General features: G+C 38.8%; 1 protein-coding gene across 1 annotated transcript in view; it reads left to right on the top strand.

The window, feature by feature from the left end:
• The window catches only part of med14 (mediator complex subunit 14), an 81,628-nt gene that overhangs the window by 22,826 nt on the left and 37,432 nt on the right, over window positions 1–21,370 (top strand). The window contains exons 12-21 of the mRNA XM_080203848.1: window positions 469–547; window positions 707–866; window positions 1,416–1,616; window positions 9,263–9,397; window positions 11,320–11,396; window positions 15,955–16,115; window positions 17,277–17,423; window positions 17,503–17,594; window positions 17,789–17,941; window positions 20,597–20,866. Of these exons, the coding sequence (XP_080059974.1) occupies window positions 469–547; window positions 707–866; window positions 1,416–1,616; window positions 9,263–9,397; window positions 11,320–11,396; window positions 15,955–16,115; window positions 17,277–17,423; window positions 17,503–17,594; window positions 17,789–17,941; window positions 20,597–20,866 (1,475 nt within the window). The remainder of the gene's footprint in view (window positions 1–468; window positions 548–706; window positions 867–1,415; window positions 1,617–9,262; window positions 9,398–11,319; window positions 11,397–15,954; window positions 16,116–17,276; window positions 17,424–17,502; window positions 17,595–17,788; window positions 17,942–20,596; window positions 20,867–21,370) is intronic.

Here is a 21,370-nt window from a genome sequence, read left to right on the forward strand (position 1 = left end):
CTAGGGGATTTTTACAGTAACTTCATCGTAGTGTTAATGTAAACCTACTTGTGACACTAATAAAAACTTTAAACTTTAAGCGGTGTTAACATTTTGTTACTGACAATAATTGCCATGGACTTCCAACAGTGATGTGAACTTTCAAGAGCGATGCGTCGTATCTTTGCAGTGTTATAAGCTGTAAAATAAGACATAGATGTCACATCTTAATCATAAAGATTTTAGTGGTCTGTGCTGCAATCTAGAACTTTTGTTATGAAGGTGCCATTATAGGTAATTTAGATTTCACATCAAGCACAGCAGGAATTAAATCAGCAAACATGTTAACCGCGAGGCATGTATATAAAATGTTACATCAATTCAAAATTGTATTGATGTTGGATCCCCATTTTCCCTTGTGTTGCCCTATGCTGTCTAAATTCTTTGTAATTTGTATTTTAATATTGTGTTGCTATTTTCCTTAATCAGACCAAACTACGTTAGATGATATTGAAAAGACCATCAATGATGAGATGAAGCGAATTATTCCTTGGCTTCAACAGCTGAAGTAAGTATGGAATACCATTTTTGTTCCAGGGTAATAAAAGGGAGGAAGTAAGAACCAGCTTAGAAAAGAAATAAAAAGCTATCCTTTCACATTTATCCTGTCAACTCTGGGCAATATTTCAAATGTACCCTTGATTTCAAGAAAAAAATTTCCCTCCAGGTTTTGGCTTGGACAACAAAGATGCAAGCAGTCTATGAAACACCTTCCCACAGTCTGCAGTGAGACGTTACATCTTTCAAACTTTTCCTCTCATCCAGTTGGAAACCTCTCAAAACACAAACTATTCATCAAGCTAACGCGCCTTCCTCAGTATTATATTGTAAGTTTGTTTCATTGATAAAGCGTTGTTTAGTTGGAACTAAGTTGTTTACAAAATCATTCAGAGGTCTCGAATGTTTAGCGTCTAGCAGTCATCAGTTGTGTTATTATTTGTAAAGGATATTTTTTAATGCGATTAAGTATTTCCTTCGCTGCATTGCATTTTTAACTTTTGCTTGATCAGATGAAGGGTCACAGACAATAATTTGGTTTCTCGCCACAGATGTTCTCTGATCTTCTGAGCAGTTTTTACTTATGTTTACTCCTCATTTCCAAATCGCTCTCATTGCCCACCTATTCCAGACCTGACGTACTTCCAGGCCTCTCTTAATATTATTTCTAACTACTTATGCAAATTCAAGCAAGCACAATTAAAAATCTTCTTCCATCTCCTGAAGCACTTCTGTCTGTCAAGTGCTAAGCTCAGTGAATATTAAGTATCTTATTTCAATCAAATGATGTATTACCATATGTAATGGGCCAAGTTTTTTTTACTCTGCAGTACTTATTGGATATCAAGTGATAACATTTTTTTGCTTTGTTTTTTCAGGTTGTCGAAATGTTAGACAGGCCAGGCTTTCCCATAGAGCTACAATATAAATACCATTTCCTCTCTGTAAGTCACGGGCTGACAGATCCAGACGACTGTCCTCCCACTGCACTACTTTTGCAACAGTTCAAACCAAACATTGAGGAACTAGTACTGGATGCAAAAACTGGGAAGCAGGCCAAGGCTGGAGATAAGCACAAGGTTTGGATCTTGTATTAAAATGAAGGCCATGACCTTTGACTGAAAAATTACAGAATGTTAAATGCAATTAATATGCGAGACTTTTTAAACAACTTAGTGTGCATTGTATTTCTGTAAGTAATGAGATGAAAAAGTTGCTTGTTCCCTATGTATTTTAATTTGTTATGCTTATGAAGAAAGACTAAAACACATACAGTGAGTAGAAACTTAATTGCTTTTATTTTAAAAGACAAATATTAGAATGACTCAGCTGTGTGATTTAAGATGCGAATGCAGCACAATCACATTTTGAAAGCTGCATTATAGAATATAATGTGGTGCTCAGTGCAAACTAAATTGTTTATATAAGTGGGTGTCTAATTTCAACTCGAATAATATGAGAGAATTGTAACTTAAAGCATAAAGATCACATAATAAGGCTGTAAACTTTACATATTCTGCTTGGGAGTCAAGTTAATAGGTATTTATGCTTGAGTGGAGTGGTGACAAAGGAGAAAAAAGATGTATTCACGATGGTGCTGTACTTGTGTCTCAGGATATTGCACAGCAGTTTTTATATAATTATTTCAGGTGCAATCAGTGGTAGTATATTGGTGAATATGATAGTCATTTTATGCAAAACAAGTTAAAGCAAACAGCGACAGGATCAATAGTCAGTTAACATTTTTCGTTGTAGTTAGAGTAGGAACTTTGGACACACGGTAGAACTGTCACTTGTCCACTTGCCCAGGTTTAAAGTCTCACTGAAATGTTGGTGCCTCTAACAAAACAGCACTCCCTCAGTGTGGAATTAAAGTATCAGTGCAGGCTACGTATTAAAGTGTGTCCTGAACTCTCAAAGATCTCAGGCCTGAGTATCCTGTCAACTGAGCCAAGCGACAAGAAAATCAGGAGAAAACCATAAGCTATAAACTGAGAATCAAGGACAATGGAAGACCAGTATGATCAGTAGAAAAAAATGGATATTATGGTGGATTTGAACAGAAGGTATAGGAGGTGCACCTGCATCGATACTGCCACTATCTAGAAGGGGCTGGTAAGCAGAGCAACCCCGAGAAGTGCAACCTGTATGTGGTGCTGGGGGGGGAATTAATGAACAGATTTTGATTTGATTTATTACTGTCACATGTATTAACATAGAGTGAAAAGTATTGTTTCTTGCATGCTATACAAATAAAACATACCATTCATAGAGAAGGAAACAAGAAAATGCAGAATGTAGTGCTATAGTCATAGCTAGTGTGTAGAGAAAGATCAGCGTAATGCAAGATAGTCTATTCAAAAGTCTGATGACAGCAGAGAAGAAGCTGTCCTTGAGTCCGTTGGTATGTGACCTCAGACTTTTGTATCTTTTTCTCAATAGAAGAAGGTAGAAGAGAGAATGTCCGGAGTGTGTGGGGTCCTTGTTACGCTGGCCACTTTGCCAGGGCAGCGGGAAGTGTAGACTGAATCAATGGATGGGAGGCTAGTTTCCATGATGGATTGGGCATCATTCATGACCTTTAGTAGTTCCTTGCAGTTTTGGAAAGAGCAGGAGCCATACCAAGCTGTGATACAGCCAGAGAGAATGTTTTCGATGCTGCATCAGTAAAAGGTGGTGAGAGTCATAGCTGACATGCCAAATTTCCTTTGTCTTCTGAGAAAGTAAAGGCGTTGGTGGGCTCTCCTAACTGTAGTGTCAGCATAGAGGTGGGGGATGTGGGGAGAGCCAGAACAGGTTGTTGGTGATCTGGACACCTAAAAACCTGAAGTCTCGACCCTTTCTATTTCATTCCCATTGATGTTGACAGGGACAACAAAACACAATTTCTGTGATATGCGTGATAGTTAGAGCTAGGGCTTGTGACAAACTCACTAACTTTTTAAAGAATTGACACAGCCATGATGGTTGAATGACCTTCTTCCATGCTTAAGATTCTGTTACTAAGATGTCCGTTGCTCTCGTTCTCTGAGAAGTGTACTGCTACACTGCCATCCTGTGGTGAATGTTGAGTATTGCAGTTAAAATTGACCTCCATGAGCTCGACAATAGTTAATTGACAGCCATAAAATGTTAGGTATCATCTTGTTCCACTCGCTTTGTTGCCTATAATTGCTATGTTAGTAAACTATTTGGAATACTCAGGCCTATTACTTATAACTGAGATTGAGCCCTGCATAAACTTGTATCTGTTTGAAAGATGATGATTTTTTTTTCCCCTTCCCAATATCAATACCTCTTTGGAAGTCTTTATAAACCACCTCAGTACAAATTTCTTCCTCTTCTCCCCCTTTTCCAAAGAAAAATATTGCCACTTGTGCCTGCAAAGTGCAAAAGGAATTGAGTGGTTTGAGGGACAATTTTAATCCTCCCTTCCATAATGCTACCTTATCTGGATTGTATTATGCAGCTGCACAATGGCCAATCCCTGTTTGATGGCCAGTAAAGAGATTGTATCAGAATGATATTCCAGGGTACTCTATCCAGAAGACATGGGTGAACCTCAGCAGATGGCAATCCAGGTTCGAGTCTAAATAGTTCTTGCAGGACTTAAACAGACCACGATAATATTTTTTAAGGAATGTGGCACAGTAAGAGTTGATTGCCTAAAGCAGGAATAAGGATTAAGAAGCTATAGGAAACTATGCCAAAAGATATAGAAGACAAGCAGAGGGTAGCATTTAGAAATTAATACATAATTTGCAACAGATATACTTGAGGTACAAAAACCCCACTGAAAAAAACATGGTGAACTGTAGCTACCAAGAAGAAGAACATCTCAGCAAGGCCATTCCCACACCCCCACTTCTTGCCTTCAAACAACCGCACAATCTCAAACAGACCATTTTCCGGAGCAAACTACTCAGTCTTCAGGAGAACAATGACCACGACACCACACAATTCTGCCGCAACAACTTCTGCAAGACGTGCCGGATCATTGCCATCATCTCACGTGAGAACACCATCCACCAGGTACACGGTACATACTCTTGCAACTCAGCCAACATAGTTTACCTGATACGCTGCAGAAAAAGATGTCCCAAGGCACGGTACATTGGGGAGACCATGCAGACACTACGACAACGGATAAATGAACACCGCTCAACAATCACCAGGTAAGACTGCAGTTCCTGTTAGAGAACACTTCAGTCGTCACAGGCATTTGGCCTCTGATCTTTGGGTAAGCGTTCTGCAAGGCAGCCTTCATGACACACGACAGCACAGAGTTGCTGAGCAGAGACTGATAACCAAGATCTGGGTTCATGTCACACTATCTGTAATCCTCTGGACTTGCAAAATCTCACTAACTGTCCTGTCTGGAGACAATACACATCTCTTTAACCTGTGCTTAACTCTCTCTCCACTCACATTGACTGTACGTTTAAGACTTGATTAGCTGTAAACTCGCATTCCAACCATTATTTTGTAAATCGAGTTTGTCTTTATATGCCCTGTTCGTGAACAGAACTCCCGCTCATCTGACAAAGAAGCAGCAAAAGCTAGTGGCGTTTGCTACCAAATAAACCTGTTGGATTTTAACCTGGTGTTGTGAGACTTCTTACTGTGTTTACCCCAGTCCAATGCTGGCATCTCCACATCATACCAAGAAGACAGCAGACCGAAGGAAAAGGAGCATAATTGCCTGTAACGTCCGAGATCTGGGACGTGCACGTTTTTTTTTTCTCTCTCTCGCGCTCTCTCTCTCTCTCGCGCTCTCTCTCTCTCCCACTCTCTCACATCTAGGTAACAGTAATACTAATGTGTTTGATAAAGGGCTGAGACTCTTGTATACTGTTTGGTGACAATACATTATTAGACGAGTAAATATGTGTTAAGGAGGACCCAGGAAGGCTGTAGAGGGATATAGACATGTTGTGAAAGTAGACAGGAACTTAGTAGATGGAATGTGATGTGACAAAGTGTGAAGGTTATCCACTTTAGCAGGAAAAATAAAAAGCAAAATATTTTTTGCATGGCGAGAGACTTCAGATGCATTTAGAAAGACTTACATATCCTTGTACATGAATCACAAAGTTAATCTGCAGATACAACAAGCAATTGGAAATAAAATGGTACATTAGCTTTGTTACACAGGGATTGGAGTGCATGAATAAAGAAGTCTTAATGGAATTAAAAAGCTAATGGACTGATTTATTACGAGAGGAATTGAATGTAAGAGTAAGGATGTTTTTTCAGTTATGTGGGGCATTGGTGAGATTACAGCTCAAATAAAGCGTGTAGCTTTGGTCTCTTTATTTAAGGATGGATGTAAGCATTTTGGAGGCTGTTCAGAGGAAGTTTGCTGAATTGATACCTGGAGTGAGTGTGTTGTCTTATGGGGATAATTTGGACAGGCTAAACTTGTTTCCGCTGGAGTTTAGAAGAGCGAGGAGTGACTAGTTTGTTCAATCTTATATACTTCAATCTCAACAAGGTGGATGTGGAAAGGATTTTTTTATTCATTCATGAGACATCGGCATCGCTGGCTGGTCAGTATTTACTGTCCGTCCCTAAAAATTGCCCTTGAGAATGTATTGGTGAGCTGCCTCCTTGAGTTGCTGCAGTCCATGTTCTGTAGCATTAGGAAGGGAATTCCAGGATTTTGACTCAGCAACTGTGAAGGGACAACGATATATTTCCAAGTCAGGATGGTGAGTGGCTTGGAGGGGAACTTGCGTGGTGTTCTGCAGTGCATCTTGTAGGTAGTACATACTGCTGCTATTGAGTGTCAATGGTGGAAGGATTGAATGTTTGTAGATGTGGTGCCAATCAAGCAGGCTGCTTTGTCCTGGATGGTATCAAGCTGCTTGAGTTTGGTTGGAGCTACACCCATCCAGGCAAGTGGGGACTATTCCATCACATTCCTGACTTGTGCCCTGTAGTTGGTGGATAGGTCAGGGGAGTCAGGAGGTGAGTTACTTGCCACAGTATTCCTAGCCTCTGACCTGCTCTTGTAGCCACTGTTTGTGGTGAGTCCGGTTGAGTTTCTAGTCAATGGTAACCGCAAGGATGTTGACAGTGGGGGTTTCAGTAATGTTTACACCTTTAAATGTCAAGGAGTGGTGGTTAATGTTTCTCTTATTGGTGATGGTCATTGCCTGGCATATGTGTGGTGCAAATGTTACTTGCCACTTGTTAGCCCAAGCCTGGATATTGTCCAGATCTTGTTGCATTTGAACATGGACTGCTTCAGTACCCGAGAAGTTGCAAATGGTACTGAACATTGTGCAGTCATTGGCGAACATCTCCACTTCTGACCTTATGACAGAGGGAAGGCCATTGATGAATAAGATTGTTGGAACTAGGGCACTACCCTGAGGGACTCCTGCAGAAATGTCCTGGAACTGAGATGACTGACCCTCCACAACCACAAACATCTTCCTATGTACCAGGTATGATTCCAACCAGTGGAGAGTTTGCTCCCTGATACCCATTGATTCCAGTTTGGTTAGGGCTCCATGATGCCATACTTGGTTAAATGTGGCCTTGATGTCAAGGGCTGTCACTCTCATTCACCTCTGGAATTCAGTGGTATGGCAGAGCAGACTTGTGGGACTGACTGGTCTACTTCTGCTTCAATTTTGTATGTGCATATGTAAGCCTTACTACTATTTTACAGGACATTTGTGAAGCCACAGCTGGAGTAGTGTGTCTCTCCTTACCTAAGAAAAGACATAGTTGCCCTAGAAAGAGTGCAAGGAAGGTTCACTGGATTGTTTCCTGGGATGAGGAGCTTGTCCTGTATGGAGAGATTTTGTGGGCTAGGCCTATATTCCCTTGATATTAGAAGGATGAGCAGTATTCTAATCAAAACATATAATGTTCTTAAGAGACTGGACAGGGTAGACTTGCTGAGACAATCTTTCTCCTCGCTGGGAATCTAGAATACCGGGTCACAATCTGTATAAGGGGTTGGCCATTTAGGACTGAGATGAGGGGAAATTTCTTAAATCAAAGGATGGTGAATCTTGGATTTTTCTATCCGAGATAGCTATGGGTGCATTGTAGTTGAGTATATTGAAGTTCAATAGATTTTTCATTAAGAAGAGAATTAATTGGTATGGGAATAGTGCGTTTCAAGGCCTTGTTAAGGTAGAAAACCAATCATGATCTTAATGATAGTACAGGTTCAAAGGACCAACTCCAGCCCTTATTGCTAACTTTCATATGTCAGATGGCGGAGAGAAAACATTCAGTGTTGCCAGTATGCATCTGGAAGCTGCCATTCAGTCTGTAAATGGGTGCCTAAGGGCAGCATGTAGGTGAGAGCTGAGTTTATATCCTTTGGGTGATGTTGGGGTGAGAAGGAAATCCATTGCTGAAAATGGATCTGTGGTTGTGATCAGATTGGGAAGTGTGGAACCAAGTGAAGGTAATCCACTGAGCTGGTAAGGAAAAGAAGTGCACAGGAGAAGATGATATTGTTGACTATGACAAACTCTGCAGAGAGGATGAGGAGGGATAATGCAGCATTCTCACTCTAAAAGAAGAATGTTCTGATTTTGGTTAGGGCTGTTCAGTTGCTATGATGGAAGAAAAATGTGACTCGAAGATCAAAACAGAATTATAGGAATGATGGGCTTGGATTTGTGAGGTGAAAACATGATTGGGACCTTTGAAAAACGAAGGAAGTTGTAGGTGGGTGGTATGCAATGTTAGAGAGGCCAAGAGTTTATGGTTTGAAGAGAGTTATGGGGGAGTTTTGAAAGGGAGATGGAAAGTACTTTTGGTTTCGGACCACTCAAATCATTTATTTCTCATTGCCCTTTTTTTTAGTTATCTCCTTGTCCTTCACTTAATCACAAACGTGTGTTTCTCCTCACTCTCTTTTTCCTATGCTCTTAGGTAGAGCAGATCATAGTTTAAAAAAAAGATTGTGCAAGTAGAAAGGTCATATCTCAATGCACCAAATCATTAAACAAAGTGATAACGTTAAATCTGTACAATATCTTGGGCTGCAGATGGAATATTGTGTATATTTTTTGATACTGTTGTAAAAAGCTAGTAAAACAATTGAAGAAGGTACAGCATAGATTCACTCTGGAGTTACTAAGTTTAAACAAGGTTACAGCTATGAAGAGACTTTTGAGAAGTTGAAATACTTTCATTATTGCTTAGAAGGTTAAGGAGTGACTTAATTGTTCTTCAAGATCAAGAGGATTATAAAGCAAATAATTATAGATTGTTCCACTAGCTTGTAACATGGTGACAGGGTCATATATTTCAGATAATCCCTTAAAGAAGCTGAGATGATGTAAACTGCACATAAAGAGTCTAGTTACAATGTTCTTTATAAAAGTGCTTGGATAGTTGCTGAACAAATATTGAATGATGTGGACAGTAGGGAGACTAGTGAAACTAGACTGACTTGTCAAAAAAAGACCTGGGTTAAGTGATCTGTTTCTGTGCTTATCAAATTTAAATGCAGCATAGGACATCAGAATCAGATGAACTCAGAATTGAACTGATTGCCATTACAGCACTGAAATAGAGTGCAATATATCAGGATGCTGAATTTCATTGTTGATTTTCTGACATGTTCAGGAGCTGTGATGCTTCAGGCCATATGCCAGTGCTTTGCAAAATTTGGCTTTAGAAGACATCATGACATGCTAAGCTTTTCTTTAAAACCCTCTGATAATTGACAAATGTGTGTTATTTGTAGTTGTCTGCTGATCAAGGACCTATAGAACCTAAGAAACCCAAGAGGACGGGAGAAATGTGTGCCTTCAATAAGGTCCTAGCGCACCTGGTCGCTATGTGTGACTCAAACATGCCATTTATTGGACTCCGTTGTGAGGTAAGAAGCTTTAGAAATTTTTAATGTGATCTTTTTTGAATGACTTTGATCATTCAATCTTCATACAACTCAGCACAAGTTGTATCATCTGAGCTGGGAGTAACAGAAGCGTGCTGCAGTCTGCCATCTGCAGTTCTTAGTCTGAGTTGTGTCCTTCCGCCTTAACTTTGCTGGAAAATGCACTTGTGTGAATATCAGGTGAAGTATGGGTTGGATTTTACCTGCGATGTCCCTCCAATCAAGTGGCCTGTTAACAAAGAACAAAGAAAATTACAGCACAGGACACGCCCTTTGGCCCTCCAAGCCCGCACCGACCATGCTGCCCGACTTAACTAAAAACCCCCTACGCTTCCGAGGACCATATCCCTCTATTCCCATCTCATTCATGTACTTGTAAGATGCCTCTTAAAAGTCACTACCGTATCCCTTTCCATTAGCTCCCCCGGCAATGAGTTCCAGGCGTCCACCATTCTCTGTGTAAAAAAAAACTTTTTATAACTTGCCCCTTGCACCTTAAACCTGTGCCCCTAGTAATTGACTCTTCCACCCTGGGAAAAAGCTTCTGACTATCCACTCTGTCCGTGCCTCTCATAATCTTGTAGACTTCTATCAGGTCTCCCCTCAACCTCTGTCGCTCCATTGAGAACAAGCCAAGTTTATCCAACCTCTCCTCATAGCTAATGCCCTCCATATCAGGCAACATCCTGGTAAATCTTTTCTGTACCCTCTTCAAAGCCTCCATGTCCTTCCGGTAGTGTGGTAACCAGAATTGAACACTATATATTCCAAATGCGACCTCATTAAGGTTCTATAAAGTGTCAACGTGACTTGCCAATTTTTAAACTCAGTACCCCGGCAGATGAAGGCAAGCATGCTGTATGCCTTCTTGACCTCTTTCTCCACCTGCATTGCCACTTCCAGTGACCTGTGTACCTGCACACCCAGATCTCTTTTGCCTATCAATACTCTTTAAAGGTTCTGCCATTTACTGTACAGTTCCTATCTGTATTAGACCTTCCAAAATGCATTACCTCACACTTGTCCGGATTAAACTCCACTAATACTTTCCGTGCAGACTTAAGTAGCTACTGGCATGAAGTATTGGAGGATGCCAATGGAGCTCTACCCAAGCAGCTGACGTACTTTCAGTAGGTGGGAAAAGGAGGAAATTTAAAAAGTTAAATTTGCTGTATCCATTAACAGAGGTTTTCATTTGTATTCTGTATTAGCATTTATTGGGTACATTTATAGAAGTTGCAACATAAAACAGCCCTTTTTGATTCAACCTCTCCATGTCAGTGTTTACGCTCCATGTGAGCAAATAATTCGAAGCATATTTATCCACTCTGTTCTACCTTGTCCCTTCAACTCTTTTCCTTCATCCACCTGTCAAATTTAAACTTGAATGTTGGCAGCATTCCTGCTTCAACTAGTAAACCTAGAATTGAATTCCACATCTTCACAACTTTCTCATGCAGTATATTCTAAACCTCTTGGATTTAGTTTTGTATCAATGCTCACTCATTCTTTACTCAACAACTAGGGGGAATCTGCTTCAATCTATGTTGTCTCATTTTATTAACTTTTAAACAAACATTACATCAACACTATAGGGGTTTTATTGGAATAAGATCAAGTATTTCAAGTGCACTCTGGTATTTGCATCTCCTCATACTTGGCAGCGTCCTAGTGATTCTGTTCTGTACCCTACCCAAATCGTCTGTATTCTTCCAATAGTGTGGAGCTTAATATTGCGTACAGCACATTACTTGAGGTCTTACTGTGTCCAAGTTCATTTCTGTATCTATTACTGTATAATGAAATGTTCCTAAGTTTGTTTATTTAGGACCTAGAAAAATGATTTGCCGTTTTTGTGCAATTATTTCAAAAACATTCAGTTGTTCAGTGGATGTGTTTTAAAGCTTTCAGCAATGGAGATTCCTCATCAAGGAGTTCAAGTGGAAGGTGATGGTTGCAGTCATGCTATACGCATACTAAGGTAACATTATTTTCTTCCAACTTGTGACACAATGAGACTTTTTATCTTTTTTCACAAGGGGTTCTCTCTTTCTTTGATTATTCAACAGAATAGGGAGCATTTCTTACATCTGGCAAAATAAATAGCCCAACAAATACTTACTAAGCAAGTTGGATTTCAATTGTTAGAGAAATGTTCATGCAAACTGGGAAACTCTGAAAATTGGATGAACATTTGTTCACTCTGGATCACACATGGTGTGAACTTCAAGCAATGTATTCACAAATTTAGTTGTATTAGAAGGATTGAGATTCAACCTTGAGAACACATGACCACAAATTTCTCAGTTGTTTGATTCAGCACCAACTTTCTAAATTCTGTGCATTGGCATCAAGCTTTAATTCAGATAGTTGAGTCTAATGCAAATCTGTGACTTTCAGTTCTCTTTTTTTGCAACCGGAAGCAATGCGCTAAGTCAAAGGGAAAATTGGAGTTAAATATTTCAATGTGCTGTAACATATCTGTTAACTCAATTGGTGAGCCAGATGACCCTGTTCTCCAAGTCATCCAATCTTTCCTGGCACATAGATATTTGCTATGTAGCAGATAATGTAGAACTTCTTAGGCGTATCAAAATTAACATTTCTGCATGCACCTTGGAAACTCAGGGGCATGACTTCTGATCAGGGGAAATGTTGCCCACATTGATGCACTAATATTGTGTGTGGTGGCAGTTGCAGATTGTTTGGACCTTAATTGCCTGATTTCTTCCTCTTTGTCCTCTCTTGGCCAAAAACACACTTTGATGTTGTCTCTTGAATTCTTCCAGGGGCTTCCGCACCAAAAATGGCTATTCTCAGCCAAACTTCAAACAGATAAAACACAAAAATGGCTGCTATGTTAATTTTCAAGGAATTATTGTTTCACCAGGCAAAGAAGTTGTGGTCCTTTTCAAGTCCCTTCCTGTTTCCTGTTCCCTCAAGTATCCATCCTACTAGTTATCCCTTCAAGAAACTCTAATAAATTTGTCAGTCGTGATTTCCCTTTTGTAAAACCATGTTGGCATTGTCTGATGTAGTGAATATTCAGAAGTTTGCCTTTTTCAGGTGGAGCTCCCTCCTTAAAAGCACTGTGGGTGTACTCACACCACAGGGAACTGTAGTGGTTCTTTAAGGCAGCTCACCACCACTGTCTTAATAACAATCAGGGACTGGCAGCAAATTCTGGCCATGTAGCTAATGATGCCTACGTCGTATTAATGAATTTTTAAAAACTATGATTTTCCAGGTATGGTAAGACGACTTCAATATAAAATTAAAGTCTTTTCCTGACAATTAATGCCAGGATAACTGGCCAGTCTTCTTTTTTCTCTTCCTCCTTTCTTGAATAGAGGCATTATGTTTGCATTGCTTCCAATCTGCTGGGACTGTTCTAGGGAAGGAAAGAAAATCATAGCCAGCATATCCACTATCTCTACAGCTTGCCTCTTTTGGAGCCCAAGGATGTAGGCCATCGGATCCTCAGGATTTGTCGGCTTTCAGTCTCTTTAGTTTCACCAAAACCTTTTCTTTGCCGTTATTAAATATCTTGAGTTATTCACTCCAATTAGCCTGTTAGTTACCCTCAATTTCTGGTACGTAATTTGTGCCTTCTGCTGTGGATACATAAAATATTTGTTCAGTGTCTTTGCCATTTCCTCGCCATCATGATAATTTCTTTTGTCTCTGTCACAGTTATTACCAGTCACGATGTGGAGATGCTGGCATTGGACTGAGGTAAACACAGTAAGAAGTCTGACAACACCAGGTTTAAGTCCAACCGATTTATTTGATAGTAAACTCACAAGCTTTGGAGGTTAACCTCTTCGTCAGGTGAATGGAGAGTTCTGGCCTCAGACAGAGCATAAACTGTCTGTGATCTGTAATCTGTCTGTCCTTTATATGCTCTGCCTGAGGCCAGAACTCTCCATTCACCTGACAGAGGTTAACCTCGAAAGCTTGAGTTTACTATCAAATAAATCGGTTGGACTTAAACTTGGTGTTGTCAGACTTCTTACAGTGATTACCTCCAACAGACCACATTTACTTCAGCTATTCTCCTTTCTATATATCTGTAAAATCCCTCACTATTTATTTTCATATTTTCGATCTGTTTTTTCCTCTTTTTAATCAACATCTGGTGGTACTTGCTGTTTTAATCGTATACTGTCTGTATTTACTTTTTAGGCTATGGATGGATCTTCCTTGCTGAGTTTTTGTTTAGTACTGGAAAATATTATTGAATACTTTGAATTATTCCCTTAAATGTTTACCTACTACCATCTCTTCTAGTTCTCCAATCCAGTGTAGCCAGTTCTCTCCTCATCCCAATATAATTGGCTTTAAGATTCTAGGTTAGGACTAAAGTATATCGTTTTGAAACTTCATATGGAATTCTATTTTATTATCACTTTTCTCAACAGACCTTTTGCAATAAGTTTATTATTTAAGCACACTTCCTTGCACAATACTAGATCAAAAATAGTTTTTCCCTGGTTGGCTCCATAATGCATTGTTCTGGGAAACTGTCACAATTCTACAAAGTTATTTTCCGGACTGCCTTTGCCAAATTGTTCCAGTCCTTAAGAAGATTAAACTCTGCATAATTATTATATTGCTTCCGTTACAAGGTCTAGTTATTTGTTTCATAATTCTCTGGTCAATGATATAACTATTGTTAGGAAACTAGAAGCTACTCCCATCAGTATTTTTTAAACTTTTTATTATTTCTAATCTCCACCCATACTGATTCTGCTTTCTTACTGCTATCCTGATGTCATTCTTTACTATCAGGACTATTTTCCCTCCTTTCCATTGAGCCTTTTTTTTTGAAATGTTGTGTACCCTGGAATATTTATTTCCCAACCTTTTTGACCTTGTTATCACATCTCTGTAACGATGATTAAACCTAAACAATTTATCACAATTCATTCCACTAGTTGATCTATCTTACTGTGAATGCTTTGCAGATTCAAATAAAGAACCTCTAATTTTATTTTTTGCTCGTATTCTTTGCATGGACTTCATTTGTGAATGAACTATTATCGTTAACTTTTTGTTCCTTTCCTGCTCCACTGTTTGTAGCTACACTGTTTGTTTTCTCCATCTTCATGAATTTCTAAATCTCCTTTCACCCAGACCCAACCCCCACCACATTTTACACCACCCCGCCCCCCCACTCTGCCCCCATCAATATTGTTCCTTTTTACAAACACAGTTTGAATGGCATTCAGTGCCATGGTCAGTTTGCTTATCTACCTTGCAGTCTTTGTTTTCATCTACACAGGCAGTGAACATCTCAGATATATTGCTCTGAAGTCAAGGTCTGAACCTCCTTCATTACCACATGTAAGATCTCCATACCAATCAGACTCAATTATACCACCCAGTATCTAACAATTTACCAGTTCTAAAGTTCTACTGAACCTTAGTAGAATAAGTCTCTCCCAGAACAAAGGATCCAAGTAATTTTCCTCCATTCTCATGTCTGCAATTCGGACTCCAGCTTAACAATTCTGCAACTTCAGCAACTTTGACTCAGAGAGTGATCGCTGATATGATTTTCCAGGACAGTAGTGTACTTCAAACTCCCACATGTTGCAGTCATGTCATACCAGCTGCCCTACCATGGCTGTCTCACCCTAATGATTTATTAGATTACTTTAAATTAAGCTAACTAGTTGCTAATTTAGGGAAGTCTCTTAAATTACAGGAAAAAGAGCGCACTCCAGGTAGTGGAGTAAAACGGAAGAGTAATGAACAGCATTTCCTCCCCTCTCTGCACCTGATTTACCATTTGGTTCACAAAGCACTCTTCCCATATCACTGTGCTTTCCCACTCCGTGCATTAGCAAACACTGTCTTTTCGAGAGACTTATGATTCACATCCAAATTACAACTGCTAAGTCAGCTTCGTGCTGTTTATTCAAGCAATCACTTTCAGTTGTTTTACAGTTAACTCTCATTGCCAGGCAGTTAACTTGGGCGTCTTGACTATCTTGCGATGTCCAAGTCGGATCCTGGATGTTAAACTAAATTGCAGCTTGAGAAATACTTGGTAGAAATTTTATTTCATCAAATTCCAGAATCAGCATTTGTTTCATGTGAAACTCATTTCCTAGTTTTCTTAGAAAAAGCTAGATAAGTACATGAGACAGAAAGGAATAGGAGGATATATTAATGGAATTAAATAAAAGTTGGTGTGAGGAGGCTCATGTGTAGCATAAACAGTGGGATTGGATTGAATAATCTTTTCCTGTGCCATTAGTACCATGTATGATCGATCTTAAAATGCTGCTTTACTATCCATTTTATCATAACATATTAGCTTGGAAGTGGTTAAATTGAAATGTTGATGCTAGAATTTGAACTCTTGGACCTTAAGATGGGAGTACCGTCTTTGACTTATGGCACAGCATAAAATAATGATTGATTGTATTTCATTGGGCTAAAGATCTTACCCCTTTACTTTTTTTGACCCACTATCTCTAAGCAATTAAAGGTCTTCACTTTTGACTAAGTGGATTTTTGTTTCTCCACAGGATTCCTCTATGTTCAAGTGTCAGTGAGGAGACTCAGAAGGCCTTAGATCGATCTTTGCTGGATTGCACTTTCCGATTACAGGGAAGGAATAATCGGACCTGGGTGGCAGAATTGGTATTTGCTAATTGCCCCCTGAATAGTACTTCTGCCAAAGAGCAAGGTAGATAAACATCCATGTTGACATGTCAACATCACTTACAAAACTCTTCAATTTTGAGTCGTTTTTCTTTAAAGTGATGGATATGTCATTGAGTGTTTCAGATGACGTTGTGTCATGACTTGGAAACTAAAGTGGTTTGCTTATATGTCTTGGACACAAAAAAAAATCACAGCTTTGCAAAGAACTATTTGAGCCACCAAAATGGGGTACAAGACACGTATAGTATTTAGGTTGAACCAAATGAGTGGAAAAGTTACTGCTATTGTTGCATTTCTTTTCTCCAGCTTTCTGAAGTTCAAAAAACAAAATACTGATCTGGGACACTGAGTGCCATGTAACCAAATGACACCAAACCAAATTGACGTTGCATGTCCGAGAAAGTTTATAAAATGTTATATGCCAAAGTATAATGTGTTATTCCATTAGTAAAATATATTAAGAAATAAGTTTTGTTTGCAAGTGCTGCATGATATTTGTTAAAAGCCAAAAAATATTAATTCTTCAAATAAGTAATTTGGGATAGAGTGTATACTTTTTTTTCCCCCACTGGACTTGACAATCACTCAGTTTTTTAAAAGCCTATTTAAGAAAGTAGAACCTAGTTTTAGATTAGAAAGTAACTTGGACACTCAAAGTAAACCTGAAACATCACTACAAAGTAGGTAAGCTACATACAGTTCTTTTCATTTACTATCTATCTTACAAATATGCAACATCTTTGTACCTCTTTGTACTATTATAGCTTAAATGCAGTGTAAGTTCAGACTTATGTTCAACCTGACACCAAAGCGAAGAAGAGATTCTATGGTTTCAAGAACTAGGATCTTGACACCTGATTTACACTTCACAAATGTAGCATTGGTACAAAGCCAAAACCACACCAAAGCTAAACTTCTAAATGTGTTATTAATGACATTTTATGGATCTCATCTTTGCATGTTTGATGTGGAATGAAATCCTGTTCTGCAAAAAGGAGTACCAGTCAAAATATTAAAAGGTTTGCCACGTATGTTTTGCAGTAATCATTTTAGATCTAAAATTATTGTCAAGAAACTGCAGTATGGAAAATAACATACTTCTCATAACACACAAGTACTTGGTAGTTCTTGGTAAAATGAATTTCAATCACTTTTGTCTGTAATTATTTTGTTTTGTCCCCAGGTTCAACACGTCATGTCTATCTGACATATGAAAGTTTATTATCAGAGCCTGTTGGAGGTCGAAAGGTGGTCGAGGCATTCCTGAATGACTTGAATAGCATAGCCAAGCTCTATGATTGTGTTCTAGATTTTGCACGTTCCTTGCCAGGTAATAATCATGATTTTTAAATTATACAATAACAGCAATAGCAGAACAAGAAATAATCTTCTAACATTTCACCTTCTAGAAATACCATCCCACCTTAATCATTTCTCCGAGATACGTGTCTACAATTACCGTAAACTTGTCATATGCTATGGAGCCACTAAAGGCAGCTCGGTAAGCTATATACAGTTCTTTTCATTTACTATCTGTCCTACAAATATGCAACATCTTTGTACCTCTTAAAACAGTATGCACTGTAAATATATGGTTTAAGGACTCCAAGAAAACAAATTAAAGATGTTAAATTGAAATGAGATGCCTCCATGTTTAATTTTCCTTTTCAAAAAAAAATGCATTTTATGTTACAGATTACAATCCAATGGAATCCCAGTCATCAACGATTCCACATTTCCTTAGGAACAGTAGGTCCGAATTCCGGCTGCAGTAACTGCCACAACATCATACTCCATCAACTGCAAGAAATGTTCAACAAATCACCAAATGTTGTTCAATTGCTGCAGGTACATGCGTAAATTACACTTTCTGATTAAGTATTGCTAAAATATTATGTTTTCCAATTTTACAGAAGTGAGGAATTTTACGGTAAAATATATGAAACCATATCAGTTTGACCACAGTTTTCCATAATGGAGAGAATAATTAGGTTACTCTGGTATTAGACTGCATAAAGCACTGGGAGAGTTGATTGCTCATCAATGACCCTTGCCAAGAATGCATTTGGTACTCAGCCACAGTATTAAGCTGTGTGATAATTACCTGGTACTTTTTGCTTTGTGGTCAGTTGCACCTGCTCTAGGTTTGAATTGGTCTTATGATGTGTTAGGATGCATTAAGATGATTTTGTTTTGTTAAATTTCTTATTTTGAAAGCTGTTAAAAGAAGTGCTCTCGTGTTGGTTTGCAGAATTAGTAAATTGCCATGATATTTTCCTGAGATTTGGATAGGAAGTGATCTTCAAAAAAACAGAATCCTGAATATCATAATTCTCAGAAAATTAAGTTTAAGTTTTTAACTGCCCCTGCATGATTACTTCCCTTCGCAGGAACATAGGAGTAAGAGTAGGCATTTATCCTCTGCTGTCTGTACTGCCATTCAAATTAGATTATGGCTCATCTGTGACCTAATTCCATGTGTGTTAATACCTTTGACTAACAGAAATCTGACAGTCTCTTTTAAAATTAACTATTGATTTAGCATCAGACTATTGTTTGCTAAATAAGAGTTCCAAACTTCTCCCATCATCTTTGTAGAAACATTTCCAAATTTCACTCCTTGATGGGTTTGGCTCCAATTTTAACCCTGTTTCTCCTAGTCCTAAATTCTGCAACAATCAAAATAATTTCCTTTACGTTCCTTACCAGTTTCCCTTAATGTCTTGTAAACTTTGATTAGAGTGGCTTGGTGGCACAGCGGTTAGCACTGCTGCCTCAGAGTCAGGGGACATGCGTTCTATTTCAGTTTTGGATGGGTGTGGAGTTTGCATGTTCTCCTTGTGTCTGCGTGGGTTTCATCCAGGTGCTTTGGTTTCCTCCCACAGTTTAGAGATGTGTAGGTTAGGTTGTTTGGCCATGGTAAATGCATGGGGTTTCAAGGATATGGCGAAGGGGAGGGCCTGGGTGGGATGCTCCTTCAGAGAGTTTGTGCAGTCTTGATACGCCGAATGGTGTCTTTCTGTACTTCAGCGTTCTGTGGTTCTGAATCACTGCATAACCTTCTAGATTCCAGTAAATCTACTCTGCGTACCCTCCAAAGCCAATATATCGTTCCCAAGGTGTGCTGACAAAGTGTCAGTAGAAATGAAAGTGGTAGATGTAAATGTATGGAGCGAAAATTGTTCTAAAGGATGTACTGGACAGGCTGGCTGTACTTACAGTAAATTAATCATCTGGTCTGATGGCTTGCATCCCAAGTTTTTCAAAGAAGTCGGGATGGAAATAGCAGAAGGACTTGCTATAATCTTCCAATCTTGCCTAGGTAAGGAGGATATATCAAGGGATTTGAAACTGACAAATACAACATCCTGATTCAATAAGGGGTACAAGGATATTCCTTGCAACTGCAGGCTGGTCAGTTTAACATCAGTTGTGGGTCAGATTTTGGAAACAATAATCAGGGAAAACATTAGCAGGCACATGAAAAGATTTGAGTTAAATAAGGAGATCAAGGATCTGTAGAAGGTAAATTGAGTGTGCTGTTTCAAAAATTTAAATTAGATCAGATAAGATTGAAGAAATGCACTGCGTGTTATCTATATGGAGTTGAAGAAAAAAGTTGACAAAAGAGGGAATGGAATTGATTGAATTGCTCTGCTGAGCGTTGGCATACACTCATTGGGTAGAATAGTCTCCTGTGTCGTTATTATTATCGGCCATTTATATAACTGGATTCCCTTACCACTATCAGCAAGATAGCTATATGTGATTTCTTCAAGGATTTCACCAAGTATTTCTGTGAAAATGTATGTGGAACTTGAGCTAGTAAGTGATGAGGTGCAGGGTGGCATGGTGACACAGTGATTAACACTGATGCCTCACAGCGCCAGGGACCGAGGTTCAATTCCTGTGTGGACTTTACACGTTCTCCCTGTGTTTGTGTGGGTTTCCTTCGGGTGCTCCGGTTTCCTCCCATAGTCCAAAAGATGTGCAGGTTAGGTGAATTAGCCATGCTAAATTCTCCCTCAGTGTACCAGAACAGGTGCCAGCCAGAATGTGGCAACTAAGGCATTTTCACAGTAACTTCATTGCAGTGTTAATGTAAGCCTGCTTATGACTAATAAATAAATTTTACTTTTGCTTTACTTCAACCTGCCTTCCAATCCAGTTTATGCCTTAAAGAATCAAGTTGTATACTTTGTTTTATATAACGGTTTATCTGGTTGTGTATTTAAAAACTGTCTTATAAACAAATGATCCTATGTGGGAGGAAAGAGCCACAACACAGTTTTATATCATATTCTGTGATAATTAAATCAGGGTAATTGGTTTATATTTTTTGTTGATGGTCTGCAAATTTACCTTCCCAGTCTGGATACCTCAGTGACTTGCTGAGCCATAAGTAGAATATAAAATAATGATATGATTGTGTATACAAATAAACTGTTCAAATTCCGCATTTGATACATTTGGAATAAAAGTCATCTTGTATTTTTTTTATAGATATTGTATGATACACAGGCACCACTGAATGCTATTAATAAACTCCCAACCGTACCAATGTTGGGTCTCACACATAGAACGAATACTGCCTACCAGTGTTTTTCAATATTACCCCAGTCACCCACACACATCAGACTGGCTTTCCGTAACATGTACTGCATTGATATATACTGTCGAAGCCGAGGTGTTGTGGCTATACGTGATGGTGCCTACAGTCTTTTTGACAACAGTAAGATCGTAGAGGGATTTCATCCAGCTCCAGGCTTAAAGGTATGTAATTGATACAATTGCTAAAGAGCGCTAATTGAAAGTGTTCTTTAGAAGTATTTTGTCAGACTATTTAAACCACCTTAGTTTCCATTAATATATTTTATATGTTCTCATCTACATAATGCAACAGAATTTGAGGTAGAAATTTCCAGCAACATTAATAGTAATTCAATCATTCATTTATGTGCACCAATAAATGTAAACAGAAAAATCCAATGTGGTTTTGTCGTTATTGCTACAGGTCATTATGGGGCTGAAAAATGTTTCATTTAAAGTGACAAGTAATCCAAAAATTTCTTTACTTCAATTTACTTATCGACTGTATACACAAAAATGGCATAATTACAGAAATTTTATTTATCTTTTTAATTGAGCTTGGACTGAAAAGAACTATGGTCAACCGGGAATGCAGAGTAACCAGTTAATAACATGATTTTCCAGGGTTCTGCAATATTGGATCAACTTAACTGCCATATTTCAGTTGTGACCCCCCACATCTGCTCC

Source organism: Carcharhinus amblyrhynchos, chromosome 15 (genome assembly GCF_965287045.1).
Source record: "Carcharhinus amblyrhynchos chromosome 15, sCarAmb.v2.hapA, whole genome shotgun sequence".
NCBI classification, from domain to species: Eukaryota; Metazoa; Chordata; class Chondrichthyes; order Carcharhiniformes; family Carcharhinidae; genus Carcharhinus; species Carcharhinus amblyrhynchos.